Raw genomic sequence first — 17,561 nt, forward strand, 5'->3', positions numbered from 1 at the left:
GGGGGGGGTGGGGGTGGGGGTGGGGGTGGGGGTGGGCCCGCCCATGGGGCCCGCCTCCGTCGTCATCAGCCCGCCCTCTGTCGTCATCAGCCCGCGCCGACGCAGGAAGTGACGACGCTCCTGGCGCGCGCCGGGCAGTTTCTTCTCAGGCTCTGGGTCCGGCGGCGGCGGCGGCGTAGGGGTGAGTGGCGGCGGGCCGGGCGGGGCGGAGCGGGGCGCGGCCGGCTCACCTAAACTCTCGGATCCCGGCGGGCCTCGAGCGCGTGGGCCGGGGCGGGCGACACTCGCCGCCACCTCGGCCATCTCGCCCGGCGCGGAACTCGGGGTGGAGGAGGTGGCGGGCCCAGGAGCTCCCCGAGCCAACTTCTGCCGGGCCGAACCACGAGTTAGCGCCACTGAACCCCAAGAACCGGGAACCCGCGGCCTGGTCTCCGAGCGCGCCGTCGGAGCAACCACCCAGGCCTCCCCGTATCCCGTGCTGGGGCTGCAGCCGTCCGATGGGCCAGTGACCCACGCAGCCCAGGTCGTCTTCCTTTTTTTTTTTTTTTTTAATTTATTTTATTTATTTATTAATTTAGTTTTGGCTGTATTGGGCCTTCGTTGTTGCGCGCGGGCTTTTCTCTAGTTGCGGCGAGCGGGGGCTACTCTGCGGTGCGCGGTCTTCTCACTGCGGTGGCTTCTCTTGTTGCGGAGCAGGGTCTCTAGGCGCGCGGGCTTCAGTAGTTGCAGCACACGGGCTCAGTAGTTATAGCTCGCGGCCTCAGTAGTTGTGGTGCGCGGGCTTAGTTGCTCCGCGGCATGTGGGATCTTCCCGGACCAGGGCCCGAATCCGTGTCCCCTGCATTGGCAGGCGGATTCTTAACCACTGCGCCATCAGGGAAGCCCCTAGGTCGTCTTTCTAATAAATCCTCCTGACGGCAAAAACAGTGCTTGGTGAGTGCCAGGTACTGAGCTACGAGCTTTACCTGGGTGATCTCATTTAATCCCCAGTGATACTGTCATATAGGTGGTTTTCTTACCGTTTACGGAATGGTAAGCTGAGATGAAGTAACTAGCCCTGGACAGCACAGGAATGACAGCAAAGAGATTGGAATCCAAGTGGTCATTTTCCAGAGCCCATCACTTTTTTTTTTTTAATCTTTCTTTCTAGTTTTTCAGTTTTTCTAAAACCAGCAAAGTGGTTCAGTCATACATGTATATACGTTCTTTTTTTATCTTCTTTTCTGTTACGGGTTTATCACAGGAAATTGTATATATAATGTCCTGTGCTCTACAGTAGGACCTTGTTGTTTATCCGTCCTGTGTATAATAGTTTGCTTCTGCTAACCCCAAACTCCCAGTCCTTCCCTCCCCCCCCCCCACAGTCACAAGTCTGTTTTCTATGTCTGTGGCTCTGTTTCTATTTTCTAGATAAGTTCATTTGTGTCTTTTCTTTTTTTTTTTTTTCGGCCACACGTGGCTTCTGGGATCTTAGTTCCCTGACCAGGGATCGAACCCAGGCCCCAGCAGTGAAAGCACCGAGTCTTAGCCACTGGACCGCCAGGGAAGTCCCATTTGTGTCATATTTTAGATGCCACATATAAGTGATATCACACGGTATTTGTCTTTCTCTTTCTGACTTAGTTTACTTAGTATGACAATCTCTAGGTCCATCCAAGTTGCTACAAATGGCATTATTTCATTCTTTTTTTAAAATTTTAATAATACATTTTATTTAACCCACTATTTCTAAAATATTACTATTTCACCATGTAATAATCAGTGTAAAATTATTAATGAGGTATTTTACATTTTTTACACAAAGTCTTTGAAATCCAGTGTGTATTTTATACTTAAAGCGCAGCTTAATTCAGACTGGCCACAGTTGAAGTGCTCAATAGCTACATGTGACTAGTGGCTACCATTCTGGACAGCAGTTAATTTAAGGTGTGAATTCTATACACAGTTATAATCTCAGACAAGTAGAGATATTTCCAACTGTACCCATGGACAAATTGATAGTGAATTCATGTTTGGAATATTAATTGTATAGCATTTGGACATGGAAAATTTATTCTTGAATTATGAATAAGTGGTTTAAGTGAACCCGATTATTGCGTATTATTACATGTAGCTACTGAAATAGGCGCTTCCACAAATTACCACATTTAATCCTTTCAAAACACCTGGTAGGGCTTCCCTGGTGACGCAGTGGTTGAGAGTCCGCCTGCCGATGCAGGGGACGTGGGTTCGTGCCCCGGTCCGGGAGGATCCCACATGCTGTGGAGCGGCTGGGCCCGTGGGCCATGGCCGCTGAGCCTGCACGTCCGGATCCTGTGCTCCGCAACAGGAGAGGCCACAGCAGTGAGAGGCCCGCGTACAGCAAAAAAAAAAACACCTGGTAAAGGATCGTTATCGAGATTGAAACAGTAGACCTGTGCCCAATATCCACTTCACCCTTCTTCTAGTTTGCCTTTCTGAAAGGAAGAGAGTGGAACGCTGAATACTGTGTTTTCCAGACTCCCATGAAACTAGGGTTCTCAATGTGATTTACATTCAGCCAGTCAGATACACATACGTGAGATTTGAAGGCTGGAAGTGAGGCAGAGACTGCATTGGGGGGGGGCACATTTTTGCCATTTCTACAGGCACAGGAACCGATTTTTTGGCAGCAGAATTAAAGAGACAGGCCATTGTCCAGTCTTTACCTGTGGATATTGAGAAGCAGGGTCCTGGGCATCCATGTTGCTGGGGCAGATCAGAGCAAATACAGCATGGCCCTGGAGTCAGTGGCAATAGTGGCAGTGTCTTTCTAATTAAGTGGACTTTTGAAAGTTGTGGTTTCCCAAAGATAGTCATAAATTCTGTGCATCGTAGAACATTCTGCATCCTAATGGGGTCCTCTGGTGGTCTTTGAGCAGCTGTCTTCCAGTTCCAGTCCCATCCTTCCAAACTCTGAGGTGCTGGAGCTGGGGCTGCTCACTGCGTCTCCGCTTTGCCATCTGGCGCCCGCATAGGTTCTACCAATAGGAGGTAATAGAGGCTTGTCTTGGGTGTCCACAAGATGAGTAGATCTCCACACCTGCCCACCAGGCTCTGGAAAGTTTATATAGAGGCCTTAACGGGTTCATTCGCATATGTAGTCCAAATGGTCTCAGTAACACATTGCTCTCTCCAGGCAGCATCCTTGAAAATGTATTTCGTTCCTTTTTATGGCTGAGTAATAGTCTATTGTATATATGTACCGCATCTTTATCCTTTCATCTGTCAATGGACATTTAGGTTGCTTCCATATCTTGGCTAGTGTAAATAGTGCTGCTGTGAACATGGGGGAGGAGGTGTGTGTATCCTTTTTAATTATAGTTTTGCCTGGATATATGCCCAGCAGTGGGATTGCTGGATCATATGGTAGTTCTATTTTTAGTTTTCTGAGGAACCTCCATACTGTTCTGCGTAGTGGCTAAGCCAACTTACATTCTTACTAACAGTGTAGGACGTTTCCCTTTTTTCCATACCCTCTCTAGCATTTGTTATTGATGGCCATTCTGACGGATGTGAGGTGGTACCTTGTTGTAGTTTTGATTTGCATTTCTCTAATAATTATCGATGTTGAACATCTTTACATGTGCCTATTGGCCATTTGTTTTCTTCTTTGGAGTAACGTCTATTTAGGTCTTCTGTCCTTTTTGTTTGTTTGTTTTTTTGCGGTACGCGGGCCTCTCACTGTTGTGGCCTCTCCCGTTGCAGAGCACAGGCTCCGCACCTGCAGGCTCAGCGGCCATGGCTCACGGGCCCAGCCACTCCGCGGCATGTGGGATCTTCCCGGACCGGGGCACGAACCCGTGTCCCCTGCATCGGCAGGCGGACTCTTAACCACTGCGCCACTAGGGAAGCTCTCTGTCCTTTTTTCAATTGGGTTGTTTGGTTTTTTGTTGTTGAGTTGTATGAGCTGTTTGTATATTTTGCAAATTAAGCCCTGTCAGTCACATCGTTTGCAAATGTTTTCAGCCAGTCTGTAGGTTGTCTTTTCGTTTTGTTTATGGTTTCCTTTGCTGTGTAAAAGCTTGTAAGTTTGATTAGGTTCTATTTGTTTATTTTTGCTTTATTTCTGTTGCCTTGGGAGACTGACCTAAGAAAACACTGGTGCCATTTATGTCAGAGAATGTTTTGCCTGTGATCTCTTCTAGGAAGTTTAGAGTGTCATGTCTTCTGTTTAAGGCTTTAAGCCATTTTGAGTTTATTTCTGTGTATGGTGTGAGGGTGTGTTCTAACTTCATTGATTTACATGCAGCTGCCCAGCTTTCCTAGCACTGCTTGCTGAAGAGACTGTCTTTTTCCTATTGTATATTCTTGCCTCTTTTGTCGAAGATTAATTGACCATAGGTGTGTGGGTTTATTTCTGGCAGAGCCCATCCCTCTTAACAAAGATTTGTACTGAAGCGCTCAAAAGTGGCAAGGCACAGGTGTTCAGAAACAGCATAGCATCAAACCACAGTTTGCTGTGTCCTGACACAGTTTGAATTCTTCGTCTTTTTTGCAGTGTTTTAACTCAAATGGGTGATGAAAAGGACTCTTGGAAAGTGAAAACTTTAGATGAAATTCTTCAGGAAAAGAAACGACGGAAGGAACAAGAGGAGAAAGCAGAGATAAAACGCTTAAAAAATGTAAGCCATGTTTTTTAAGTAAGTGTTTTTTTTAAAGGAGATTTAATTTCTTTGCCCTCATTTTTCCATTAGAACAACGCTTCTTCGGTGAAGTTCTTTTGTACTTCCAAATGTCGCAGGTGAGCCCAAAATCTATTCTAAAAATTAACAAAAACATTCAGATACTCAGTTTACATTGACAGCAGATCGATAACATACTAAAGCTGCATATAGATGACCACAGCTACGTGGAAAATAAAGTATTTTGAACCTAAAATCACTAGTGCGGTTGGGCTTATTTTTCTCATTTCATCATTATGTTTATGACACCATTTCCAAGTATTTTTAGTATAGTAGGAAGCTGCCTTGAAATTAGTATTATTGTTTTACACCTTTCTTGGTTTGCCTAATAACATAGGAAAACTTTAGTAATTTGATAAGGGGCATTGAAAGACATTCCTCTTCTGATAAGTTTAGCAGCAGACCTTTCTTACGTATTTATGAGTACTTTTTGAGATACTGTAAAGTATTTGGTGTATAAAATATGCTTTAAGGCTCAGTTCTGGCTAATATAAACAGCTAACAGACTTGTCACAGAGTCTAATGTCCCCTGTCATATACGCTGGTGTTAAATTTCTCAGGTTCTGGGTTACAGAGAGTTATACGAAAAATCAACGGGATCTGAATGAAAGTTTTTTATATTTTATAACATTGGTTCACTCAAAGTGTGTATGAAAGTTTGTTTTCGGATAGTGGCAAGGTTTGAGTATTATGAAAAATAGGCTTATCTGTAAGGAAAATTGCTTTCTCCTTGCTTCTTAGTCTGATGACCGGGATTCCAAGCGGGATTCCCTGGAGGAGGGGGAGCTGAGGGACCACCGCATGGAGATAACGATAAGGAACTCACCGTATAGAAGAGAGGGCTCCATGGAGGACAGGTGAGAGGGCCGTGGCGCTGGAGGAGCCCAGCGGCTGCAGGTGCGCTCCCCTGAGGAGGCAGGCTGAGCCCATGACAGGGCCATGGTCCTGGCTGGCCCTTCTCAGTGTTATTTTGAAAGTTTGAGGTCATGACCTGAGGTTTACCTCTAGATTGAAATGACTCTTGTGTGGTGTCAGTTACCAGCTCTCCCCTCTTCTTAGGAAAAGCCTGAGCGTGTGTTCCTTTCTTTGTGATCATTCTGCAGTGAAGTGAACACCATTCACGTGGTACATGTAAAGAATTCTGCTGTATGTTTGTGATGATTTGTATAATTACTGTCTAAAATTATCTACAAATAAACCAAAGTAGCTGCTGAAAGATACGTGGAGCAAGGCCTTGATACAGAAACGGTCCTACCGAGGTCTGTATGTTCTGACGTTTCTTCCCGTGCTGTGCTTTCTCCCCACTTGTTTTCTTCTCATGTCCATCATCAAGCAGTTAAAAACAACATAACCAGAAATTAAGACAAAAAGGCATAGGGTGTGAATTCTTCCAAGATTTTGGTTATATAATCAGTTGAAAACATTGTTAAACGACCTTTTGAGATCATTAAGTTTGATTAAAATTGTGGGACCTTTTTTAACAACTTTATTGTGTAAATGACAAACTGCACAGATTTCAGGTGTGTGGTTTGATACGTTGTTATATACCTGTAAACTATCCCCATGACCAAGATCATGAATACCCTAAAAGTTCCTCAGAGAGACCTTTCTGTTCCATGTTTCACATTGATTCCCCACTTAACACTTTCCATCTGAATCTGTATTTAATATGCAGTTTGGGCTTAGGTTTCATAATGAACATCATCTTTTAGCTGATGGTTGAGGTTCACCTGTCTGTCCTGAACCCGTCATCTCTCTGGGTTGAAGACACTCCACGATACCCCGGTGCTCCTCACATTACTTTCTCAGGCGTGATGTAATGCTGTGGTGTCTTATTTCAGAGGAGAGGAAGATGATTCTTTGGCTATCAAACCACCCCAGCAAATGTCTCGGAAAGAAAAAGCTCATCACAGGAAAGATGAAAAGAGAAAAGAGAAACGTAGGCATCGTAGTCATTCCACAGAAGGGGGTACAGAGCATTTGTTTTCTTTTGTATTGTGTTCAGATGGGGTCTCTTTCCTATTTCATGATCTACTGCCTTCTCCAAAGCACAGTTGAAAGCGAAGAGAATAAAATTTTAGCTAACAACATAAATTTATTGTAGATCATTCTGAATAGATACATTGTTTTCCTTCTATGTTTTCTTCTGTGTGTTTCCCCCGATTGCATTGTTCTGGGGTAGTTTGTCTACCTACAGAATTGTCTTAATTCAACAAGGGAAAACACAGTCTTCAATGCTAAATTGCTTTAACTAAGAAACAGATGCTTGATAAAACTGAAATAATGGGTTTTATCTCATACCAGTATTAAAGAGCTTCTTAGGGGTGTTGGGAAAACTGGGCCTGGGACCTGATATAAATCTCATTGTTAAACTCAGTTGGCTAACGTGGTGTATAACGTAATGTAGAAACTAAAAGGAGATAAGCTTTGTCCCGTATCCTTTACAAGTGGTGATTTCTTTTTAAATCGTGAAACTAATACAGTCTAATCACAGTTTATTTAATACAGAAAATTAGAAAGAAAGCTGGAGATCACAGTTCTGTTCAGTGATAATCACGTTATTTTTGTTTTTTCTTAACTGGAGGCTCACTGCATAGAGTGTTATATTTTCATTCTCCTTTTTTTTTTTTTTTTTTTTTAACAGAAAGTCATGATTGTTTCTCCAAGTCAATGATTAGATATTTTTTCTTTTCTTCACTGGGTATTTTCAAGTTGAGTTTCTGGAGGTTAAGTTTCTTGGTATGACACATCCTGTTTGCCACTAGGGAAGCATGCCAGAGTGAAGGAGAAGGAGAGAGAGCACGAGCGCCGTAAACGGCACCGAGAAGAGCAGGATAAGGCCCGGCGGGAGTGGGAGCGACAGAAGCGGAGGGAGCTGGCGCGGGAGCACTCCCGGAGGGAGAGGTGAGGCCGGCGGCCCGGGCGGGCGGTGCCTCCGCGCCCGCCTGTGACACGGGCCTGCAGGGATGGGTGCTGCTGGACGGAGCTGGGGGTCCAAGAGGAATCAAGAGGCGAGGAGCGAAGGTTTGGGCTGGACATACAGCCGTAGGGGAAGGAGAGAGAGGAGGGAGGGGTGGCGGGTGGCTGGAGGAGGGGAGCAGCTGTCCACACGCGAGCCCGGCGCCCCCGGAGAGGAGGGCGAGGGCTGCTGTCCAGGCCCGGGTGGAGCCACTCTGGGGGCAGCCAGTCCCTGCACATGAGTCCTGAGGCAGAGTCAGTGCGGGGAGGCCTGGGGTGTGGGCGATTCCCCGTCTGCTCACTCGGCAGGTGTGTGCGGAGCACCTGCTCTGCACCAGCTCTGTTCCAGGGGGCCTTGTCCAGGAAGACCAACAAGATGTGTTGCTTAGGGTTGTCTGGGGTCGCAGCAGAAATAGACTCTGGTTCTTCCAAACAAGAAACAAAAGGAGAAGTGACAAAGGCAATCCCAAAGGCCTTGAAATGGCCCGGGAGCTGGGATACCAGACTCCTAGGCCTTCGTCTCCAGGTGCCTCTGTGCGGGCTTAGAGTTCCAGGAGAGAGCATCTGTTCACCCCAGATCTGTTCTGCGTGGCCCAGGTGTGAGTCCTAGGGCCACCTCTGGGTCCTGCAGTCATTTCCAGAGAGAGCTTGAGAGCTGTGCTGCTCCACGGAAGGGAAGTAGCAGGCTGGAAGGTGCTGACGTTTCCAGCAGCCAGGGCCGAACAGAGGGCGGGTACAGCAGGTGTGAGGAGAGCCTTTGTTCTCAGGACTCGGAGTGTGAGAGATGCATCTGGGAAGTTGGGGTCTAAGGCCACTGTGAGGCCAGCAGAGCCTTCAGTGTCCTGGCTGCTGGCACATGACACACTCACGTTTGCTAAGCCCTGTGCTCTGTCCAGTGTGGTCCAGTCACACAGCTGTGCAGACACGGTGGTGACCCCAAGGAAGCCAAGCTTGAAAATAAAGAGGAGCACATGGAAAATGCAGCAGTGGCCACATTGTACAAGGGAGACAAGAGTTCACAGGGTCATTAGCCCAGCGGCTTACTAAACAGCAACAACTGGGAGGAAAAATTCGAGTGCAGGGTAGCTGCAAGATGTTACCTAGAATGTCCAGTTTTCAACAAGAAGTTTTGAGACATACAAAGACGTAAGAAGGTTTGACCCCGTATTAAGGAAGAAAGACATAGTAGACAGCGTTTCCAGATTTGGCGAAGACTTGGAAGCAAGGAACCTGAAGATGCAGCAACAGACTTCATGCCTTCTGAAGACAGAGAGGAAAGGATCTTCAATCTCAAGATCTGTGGAACAGCATCCAGTGTACCAGCACACGTGCGGCGTGTGGGAGGGAAGGAGGTGCACAGAGGTGGCTTTTAAATAATGACTTGAGTACTTCCCAGATTTGATGAAAACCGTTTTATCTACACATCCGAGAAACTCAGTGAGCGCCAGGTAGGATAAGTACAAAGTCACAGTCACACTGGGGAAGGTAGTGAGAAATTCATGAAGGGCAACAGCGAGCGGGGTGCTTCTCATCAGAAACCGGGGGGCCACAGGCAGGAACCCAGCCAGCCCAGAATTCTGTATCCAGCACAGCCAGCCTCAGAAGTGAGGGGCAAATAAAGGCCTTCCCAGGTGAACAGAGGCTGGGGGACAGGTGGACACAGCACTGCAGCCACAGCTGCAGGACATGGATTGCCGCAAGAGCTCCTGGGATGAGTTTTCAACAGAGACCGTGTGCCGGGCCGTGGAACAAGTCTGAAATTTAAAAGAATTGAGGCCATACAAAGTATGCCCTCTTATCACAGAAGAATTCAATTAGAAGTCAGCAACAGGGCTTCCCTGGTGGCGCAGGGGTTAAGAATCCACCTGCCAATGCAGGGGACACGGGTTTGAGCCCTGGTCCAGGAATATCCCACATGCTGCGGAGCAACTAAGCCCTTGTGCCACAGCTACTGAGCCTGCGCTCTAGAGCCCGTGAGCCACAACTGCGGAAGCCTACGTGCCTAGAGCCCATGCTCCGCAACAAGAGAAGCCACCACAATGAGAAGCCCGCGCACCGCAACAAAGAGCAGCCCCCGCGCGCTGCAACTAGAGAAAGCCCACACGCAGCAACAAAGACACAACACAGCCAAAAATAAATTTCTATTAAAGAAAAAGCAACAGAACGAAACCTGGGGAAATCCTCAAATGTTGGGAATCTAACAACCCGTTTGTGAAAAACCCATGGCCCGAAGAAAAAATTGTAAGGAAAAACAAAATATTTTGAACTTTTTTTGGTCGCGACTCAAAGCTTGTAGGGTCTTAGTACCCTTAGTACCCTGACTAGGGATCAAACCCAGGCCCCAGCAGTGGAAGCGCCAAGTCCTAACCACTGGACCACCAGGGAATTCCCTAAAAATATTTTGAACAAGATGAGAGCAAAGACAGTGTGTCAAAACCTAGGGATGCAGCTCCAGCTGTGCTTGGAGTGAAGTGTTTTCAGCTGTAAGCAGCTAAACCAGAAAGCAGAAAAGGAAGTTGTCCAATCAATAACCTAACCTTCTACCCAAAGAAACCAGAAAAAAAGCAAACTCATCCCAAAGCAAGCCGAAGAAACGTTGGGAAATGCAGAGCAGGGAGAAGCAGGCTTGGGAGGTGGGGGACGGGGTGGGGGGCGGGGGGCCACAGGCGGTACGATCAGTGGGTGCTGGGAGTGTCCTGAAGCCGGCTTGTGATGGTTGCCCGATTCCAGGGATGTGTTCAGAGAAACTGAGCTCGCTGGTTGAATTCTATATGTAAGTTATACCTCCACTTTTTGTGTTTGTTTTGCCATACTGCGCGGCATGAAACCGAAACCGCACCCCCTGCACTGGAAATGCGGCGGCCTAACCGCTGGGCCGCCAGGGAAGTCTCCTTCCGCTTTTACTTGCGGGTAGTTTGGATTCACTGGCATTTATAAAACAGTGCGTGGAGCCCAGTAGCCGTGGTCCGGCCCCTCAAGTGGTGACGTCTGACTATGTGGAAAGTACTGGCGACCCTGGTTGCGCTCTCACCGTTTTTTGCTTGTGCTCATTTCTGTGTGTATAATGCTGCCTTTTTTGTTTAACGTGTTCGCTTTTAAAGTTGTATTTGGACTTAACCCTGTAGGGACCTGAGGGTTAACGGACTGATGAGTTTTAACTTTTTGGCGTCCGGTGCCGCCGACCCCACGTGTTTCGGTCACTGGTCACTGATATTTCCTGACCCCCACAAGACAGCTGGCCCCAGGATCCGCAGGGCGCCCGGCCCAGGTCTGTGGCTCCCCCGCCCTTCCTCAGATGGGCTCTCCCAGCCCTTGGGGGCCCAGAAAGACTTGGCTTCTGGTAGAGGTGGAGTTACATTGTGTGCACGGAGGGAAATCCTCTTGGCGAGTCTCGGTAGAGCTGGCGAGCAGAATGTTCTGGAGCCAGTGGGGTTTCTGCCCCAGGCAGTTGTTGTTACCTTCTTGTACCGGCACTTTCTTCCGTGTGACGCTTTAGGATCGAGGTTCCCAGGACGCGCATGCGTGTGTGTTCTGCTTTTTAAAAAGCTCTCTGAGGGTTGAACGGCCCAGAGAAGTGGTTTATAAATGCGAGCAAAAGCACTGGGGGCAAAAAGGAGAACTGCCTGTTCCGGGGTGAAAATGTGGCGTATGCTGGTTCCAGGGACCGCCTCGAGCAGCTAGAAAGGAAGCGAGAACGGGAGCGCAAGATGCGGGAGCAGCAGAAGGAGCAGAGGGAGCAGAAGGAGCGGGAGCGGCGGGCCGAGGAGCGGCGCAAGGAGCGGGAGGCCCGGCGGGAAGGTGGGGCGAGGGCGGGGCCTAGCGGGGAGGTGGGGCGAGGGGCGGGGCCGGACGACCCTGCGGCTCCTGGGGTGTGGGCTGTCCGCCCCAGACAGCTGTGTCTGGGGTCCACTCACTGGGGGTCAGGCCCAGGCTGGAGAGGTGGGTTCTGGCCCCTGCCTTTTGACCAATAGAGAGCAGTCTAGAAAGCCCACCTGGGTCCTCTGGTCGCTTCCTGTGCTCCATTCCGGTGCTGTGGGGGGGTGGGGGCGCGTGTGCCGTGGGAAAGGGGGCTGCCGGCACCACCTCCTTTCTGTTCTCGTGCCTAGTGTCTGCACATCACCGGACAGCGAGAGAGGACTATGGCGACAAGGTGAAAGCCAGCCACTGGAGTCGGAGCCCACTCCGGCCGCCTCGAGAGAGGTTTGAGCTCGGGGACAGCCGGAAGCCAGGTGAGGCTGCACGGCGCTAGCAGGGCCGGCGTGTGGCGGTCTTTGCGAGGGGCGCCGAGCACAGAAAGTATCTGCTGCTTCGCACCGCGAGGCGCTAAGCGCTGCCATGGTGTGGGAGAGGGGCTGTGCACGGATACGTTCATCGGCACAGACGCTTGTTACTGGTCTTTTGAAGAGTCGCCTTCCTCCCGGGTATCTGGGTGAGCTGTCTCCCATACAAACCGAAGTTAGTCTTCGTGTGAGAAGCGCCATCGAGTCTTGTTAGTTTCAGACGTTTTCCCACATTCACCTTTGATGGTTTGTTCCATAAGTAAAAGAAGAGAAAGTGGAAGAGAGAGACCTGCTGTCCGACCTGCAGGACATCAGCGGCAGCGAGAGGAGGACCAGCTCAGCGGAGTCCTCGTCAGGTAGCGGCGCGCCCGGCCCCGCCCAGGTCCGTGGCCCCCCGGGGCCGAAGCTCACTGCGGGCTGTTTCCTTCCTGAAGCGGAGTCAGGGTCCGGTTCCGAGGAGGAGGAGGAAGAGGAAGAAGAGGAGGAGGAGGAGGAGGAGGAGGGGAGCAGCAGCGAAGAGTCGGAGGGGGAGGAGGAGGAGGAGGAGGAGGAGACCGGAAGCAACTCCGAGGACGCATCCGGACAGTCAGCCGGTGAGCGCGCACGCACTCCCTGCCCCGCGCGCACGCCCCGCCCGCACGCGCGCACGCGGTTTAACTCCGTAAGAGCGTAGCAGCTGCAGGTGGGTGATGTGAAATGTCAGTAAAAATGTATCCAGATCGGAAACGCCTGGCTGTCTGGGACTTACATGAGGCTCCCGAGTCGACGACATAGGGCGCCCTTGCTTCCTTGTCGGCCAACGCGGACCGCGTTTCTGCTTGTGGAGGGTCTGAGGTGACACCTGTTTCCGTTACAGAGGAAGTGAGTGAAGAAGAAATGAGTGAAGAGGAGGAGCGAGAGAATGAAAACCACGTCTTGGTTGGTGAGAGGCCCCCCGAGTGGTGCTTCACCGCCTCCTCGTCTGCCCCTGACCTGGGTGCTGACTCATGTTTGAGTCGTGAGCGGGGCAGCGACCTAAGAAATATCCTTTCCCAGAGGCACATCGTGCCCCGGGAGCTACAGGGAGCGCCTGGCTGGTGCGTCCCAGGACCCAGCTGGCTCGCGGGGAGCTGCTTCCCCCAGCACCCTGCACTTGGCCGCTTGGGCCCGTGGGGGCCAGCGTCCCTTAGAAGGGACAGTGCTGAATGAGCGCCATCCTGAGAGTAATGGGCTTGGACACCAGGGGAGGCTGGGAAACGCCAATTCAACTCCGACCACAGGGCCGTTGCTGACCAGGGGCTGCATGGCCTCCACAGGCAGCCAGGCCAAGCCCTCTGGCCAGTGGCCGCAAGTTTTGGGCGGGCCTTGTGGCTCGCGACCGGTCAGTGGTTCACAGTGGTCCCAGCCCGGCCAGTGGGTCCAAGACACAGTGCCCTCTGTCCAGGGCGGTGGGACGCGCAGCCTGTGCCCGGCCCCCCGGGGCTCTGAATATGGCTTCTTTCTGCACTCGCTGTCCCCCCACCCAGAACGGGTGGGGTAGCCACACTTGCTTGTTCTTGGTTCGTAATTGGGTTGAACTTTTGAAGTTCCAGAGTCACGATTTGACCGCGATTCTGGAGAGAGCGAAGAGGGGGAAGAGGAGGTGGGCGAGGGCACCCCCCAGAGCAGCGCCCTCACCGAGGGGGACTTCGTGCCCGACTCCCCAGCCCTGTCACCCATCGAGCTCAAACAGGAGCTGCCCAAGTACCTGCCAGCCCTGCAGGTCAGGTGCCCTCCCCGCCCCAGGCCTGGCTCTGCCTTGCTGCTTGTGGACGGGGCTGGTTGCTGAGAGCAGAAGCTGGGTCCCTGCTGTGGGTGTCTGTCAGTGGGCGGGCCCGGCCACTGGCCTCTCACGTGTCCCTGATCATGGTCCAGCCTCTTGTCCAGCAGTCTTGGGGGGTGGGGGACAGTTCCTGCGTCCGCAGCCAGGACGCCCGCCAGGGGCCCAATGTGGAGGGGACGGCAGCCTGGCAGGCGGTCAGCTCTGCGGTCACTTCTGCCTCGGCCTGGGCTGAGTGGGCACCAGCTCCCCTCGCCCAGTCGCTGTGCAGGGGTCGGAGGGCAGTGCTATGAGTCAGCCCAGGTTTTCTGTTGGGAAAAGTCGGTAACGATGCTGGAGGGAGGGGGTTTGAGAGGGCAGGTCTCCAGAGGGTGAGCGGCCTCAGGTGCTCCGGGCGCCCCAAGGCCAGTGGCCCAGCCCCAAGTGCCGCCCCAGCTTCTGGGGGTTTCCTGCGCCAGCTGGGGGTGCAGTGCACAGGGCCACTCCTGTCCCAGCCTCATCTTAGAATGAGGAGGCTGGAGGTGGCGGGGTGGGGGGTTGCCCAGGGCTGGCTTTTGGATAAAGGGGCACGTGCTCACTGAAGCGAGGAGAGCGTTCCCGGGCCTCTGCCCACGCGCCCTGCGGGCCCTCCTGACACGTCTGTCCAGCGGGGCTTCCCTCTCGGCCGCGGGGCTTCCCTCTGGGGTGTGGCCCTGCTGCCGCGCCCTCATGCTGGCTTCCTCTCAGGGCTGTCGGAGTGTGGAGGAATTCCAGTGCCTGAACAGGATTGAAGAAGGCACTTATGGGGTGGTGTACAGAGCAAAGGACAAGAAAACAGGTGGGGCGAGTCCCAGGATGGTCCCCCAAAGGGAAGGGGTGGTGTGGCGCATGGACCAGGTGGCCCAGAGTGCCAGCCAGCACCGCGGAGCGCCGGCACCTTCAGTGTCAGGGTCACTGGGTATAGTTCCCTACTATCCTGGTCGTCGCCCCTCCCCTGGTGCTGGGCCTCAGCCTTGCCTTATCTGACTGGTGCACACCTGAGCAGCTGGCCCCTTGGCGCCTTCAGAGGCCAGAAGTCGGCCTGACCATGAGGTTCTGTGTTGCTTGCTTGCAGCCTCAGGCAGGTGTGCACCCTTGGCGGGGCCTCAGAGAAGCAGTCGAAGCCCTGAGCACCTGGGGGAGGCTGGTTGGCCATGTCCCTTGATCGTGGGGGAACAGCGATGAAACAGAAAGAATATGTGGGTGGAAGAATGTTTGCTCAACGTTGGGTCTTCCCGTTGCTTTCTTTTCAGATGAAATCGTGGCTCTGAAGCGGCTAAAGATGGAGAAAGAGAAGGAAGGCTTCCCGATCACATCGCTGAGGGAGATCAACACCATCCTCAAGGCGCAGCATCCCAACATTGTCACCGTCAGGGTGAGGCCGCCGGCCCACGCGCCTCTGCCCCGCGGGGCCCCCAAGTGCTACACCCCAGTGGCCGTCGCACTTAGGAGATCCCTGCTGTCACCCAGCGTCTGGGCCCTGGGATTTCAGGTCTCTTGGGAGAGCCGGCGGTGGCAGGGCCAGCCTGGGACCCCCGGGCCATGGGACCTGCTGTCGTTTCCTAGGAAATCGTCGTGGGCAGCAACATGGACAAGATCTACATCGTGATGAACTACGTGGAGCACGACCTCAAGAGCCTCATGGAGACCATGAAGCAGCCCTTCCTGCCGGGTAGGGCCCTCGCCCAGGTCCCCCTGAGGGACGTCCTGCGCTCAGGTCGCCCGGGGCGGGAGTGCTGACCTGGAACGCTGACCCTGTCGCGCTGCGTGCGTGTGGGTGCCCGGGCGCCGGGAAGCTCGGTGGCCGCTCAGGCAGCCGAAGACCCGGGGGCCCAGCCATGCGCTGACCTGTCGCCATCCAGGGGAGGTGAAGACCCTGATGATCCAGCTGCTGCGTGGGGTGAAGCACCTGCACGACAACTGGATCCTGCACCGAGACCTCAAGACATCCAACCTGCTGCTGAGCCATGCCGGCATCCTCAAGGTGAGCCCTGGGGGCGGCTCGCGGAGCGGCCAGCTCCCGGGCGTGGAGTCGCCCACAGCCTGCCCTCTGTCTTCACAGGTGGGGGACTTCGGGCTGGCGCGGGAGTATGGGTCCCCTCTGAAGGCCTACACCCCGGTGGTCGTGACCTTGTGGTACCGTGCCCCCGAGCTGCTGCTTGGCGCCAAGGTGAGTGTGGGTGTGCAGGAGCCTGCCCTGGGCGCCCTGACCCGCCAGCCCCCTGAGTGCTTCCTGACCCCCAGGAGTACTCCACGGCCGTGGACATGTGGTCGGTGGGCTGCATCTTTGGGGAGCTGCTGACTCAGAAGCCGCTGTTCCCTGGGAAGTCGGAAATCGATCAAATCAACAAAGTGTTCAAGGTGGGTGCCCCTGGGGACGTGTGCAGGCGCCCGGGCCAGGTGACCCTTCCCTGCAGGGCCTGGCTATTTGAGACGCCGCCCTGTTTCAGGACCTGGGGACCCCCAGTGAGAAAATCTGGCCCGGCTACAATGACCTCCCTGCAGTCAAGAAGATGACCTTCACCGAGTACCCGTATAACAATCTCCGCAAGCGCTTCGGGGCTCTGCTCTCAGACCAGGGCTTCGACCTCATGAACAAGTGCGTCCCTCCCTGCACCCCACCCTCAGCCCGCCTCCTCCCCGCCCAGCCCCGCCCCTGCCAAGTGCCTTGTTCTCCCAGGTTTCTGACCTACTTCCCTGGACGGAGGGTCAGCGCAGAGGATGGCCTCAAGCACGAGTATTTCCGCGAGACCCCCCTCCCCATCGATCCCTCCATGTTCCCCACATGGCCCGCCAAGAGCGAACAGCAGAGGGTGAAGCGGGGCACCAGCCCCCGGCCCCCAGAGGGAGGCCTGGGCTACAGCCAGCTGGTGAGGGGCGGGCTGGCGGGAGGAGCGGGGTCCCCAAGGCGGGGTTGGCCCGGCTGGGGCCCCACGAAGCCGCTGTGTCCACAGGGTGACGACGACCTGAAGGAGACGGGCTTCCACCTCACAACCACGAACCAGGGGGCCTCAGCCGCGGGCCCAGGCTTCAGCCTCAAGTTCTAAGGCTCAGAGCTGACCCCGGACCCACCTTGGGGAGCGCCAACCGCTGAGGCCCAGCTGGGACAGCGGCAGACACTGGAGGCGGCGTCTGGGTCCAGACCCCCGTCCTGCCCTGACCAGGTGCCGCCACTGCCACGGGGCTGCCGTGGACGCGACCTCAAGTCTAGGACTGGCTGCTGGCCTCGTGGGGTTCTCCATGTTTTCACTTTATCTTGGTTTGTAAATTTGTAGAATTAAATCACGTTTTCCTTGCCGTGGGAGGAAAGGCTGTGTTTTTTCAGATGTATCGGACTTGCCCTGCGAGGAGAGGGCGGGCACCCATACACCCACACACACACACTCAGCCACGGTGACCACCGGCGGCCACCCCAGTCGGGTGCTGGCCATGACTGGGAACAGAGCTGCGGGGGGTTTGGTACTACTTAATCTTCAGGCTGCTGCTCCAGCACCTTCCTGCCTCTCACCCAGGGCCCCAGAGCCAGGCGTGCGAGCTCGCAGCCACAGCGGGTTTTTGTACAAGGTGGTTACGTGTTTTAAGATGTAGTAAAATATTCTTGGAGAAAAGGTCTGGCATTTCCTTCTTTAAGTGGCTGGTCCTGTGCTGGGTCCTGGGCCTCCCCGGGGTGCGGGGGGAGCCCCAGCCCCTACACTCAAAGAGAGAGGGGTGAAAGGCAGTCTCCGTGGGCTCAGCTCTTTGCAGCCCGCGAGTCCTCCAGCTACTGGTCTGGCTGGACAGTGTCGGTTGGGCAGAAGGGGACTT

The 17,561-nt window shown here is 53.4% G+C and overlaps 1 protein-coding gene across 4 annotated transcripts in view; it reads left to right on the forward strand.

The window, feature by feature from the left end:
- The window catches only part of LOC114891798 (cyclin-dependent kinase 11B), a 17,508-nt gene extending 454 nt beyond the window's left edge, over positions 1 to 17,054 (forward strand). The window contains exons 2-21 of one of the 4 annotated variants that reach the window (XM_029216140.1): positions 91 to 181; positions 4,520 to 4,643; positions 5,445 to 5,560; positions 6,545 to 6,642; positions 7,469 to 7,607; positions 11,323 to 11,459; positions 11,768 to 11,890; positions 12,202 to 12,297; positions 12,376 to 12,534; positions 12,798 to 12,863; positions 13,507 to 13,682; positions 14,466 to 14,556; positions 15,011 to 15,132; positions 15,324 to 15,429; positions 15,620 to 15,741; positions 15,820 to 15,927; positions 16,002 to 16,118; positions 16,208 to 16,356; positions 16,438 to 16,627; positions 16,712 to 17,054. In XM_029216140.1, coding sequence (XP_029071973.1) covers positions 4,533 to 4,643; positions 5,445 to 5,560; positions 6,545 to 6,642; positions 7,469 to 7,607; positions 11,323 to 11,459; positions 11,768 to 11,890; positions 12,202 to 12,297; positions 12,376 to 12,534; positions 12,798 to 12,863; positions 13,507 to 13,682; positions 14,466 to 14,556; positions 15,011 to 15,132; positions 15,324 to 15,429; positions 15,620 to 15,741; positions 15,820 to 15,927; positions 16,002 to 16,118; positions 16,208 to 16,356; positions 16,438 to 16,627; positions 16,712 to 16,804 — 2,319 coding nt within the window. In that variant the 5' untranslated portion in view covers positions 91 to 181; positions 4,520 to 4,532 and the 3' untranslated portion in view covers positions 16,805 to 17,054. Of the gene's footprint in view, positions 1 to 78; positions 182 to 4,519; positions 4,644 to 4,715; positions 4,763 to 5,444; positions 5,561 to 5,593; positions 5,963 to 6,544; positions 6,673 to 7,468; positions 7,608 to 11,322; positions 11,460 to 11,767; positions 11,891 to 12,201; positions 12,298 to 12,375; positions 12,535 to 12,797; positions 12,864 to 13,506; positions 13,683 to 14,465; positions 14,557 to 15,010; positions 15,133 to 15,323; positions 15,430 to 15,619; positions 15,742 to 15,819; positions 15,928 to 16,001; positions 16,119 to 16,207; positions 16,357 to 16,437; positions 16,628 to 16,711 lie in introns of those variants that run through there. The other 3 variants (XM_029216139.1, XM_029216141.1, XM_029216142.1) reach the window with 3 other exon arrangements.
- Positions 17,055 to 17,561: the final 507 nt, after the last annotated feature.

This window comes from Monodon monoceros, unplaced genomic scaffold (assembly GCF_005190385.1).
Source record: "Monodon monoceros isolate NGI ecotype Baffin Bay Population unplaced genomic scaffold, NGI_Narwhal_1 Super_Scaffold_12, whole genome shotgun sequence".
In the NCBI taxonomy this organism is placed as follows: Eukaryota; Metazoa; Chordata; class Mammalia; order Artiodactyla; family Monodontidae; genus Monodon; species Monodon monoceros.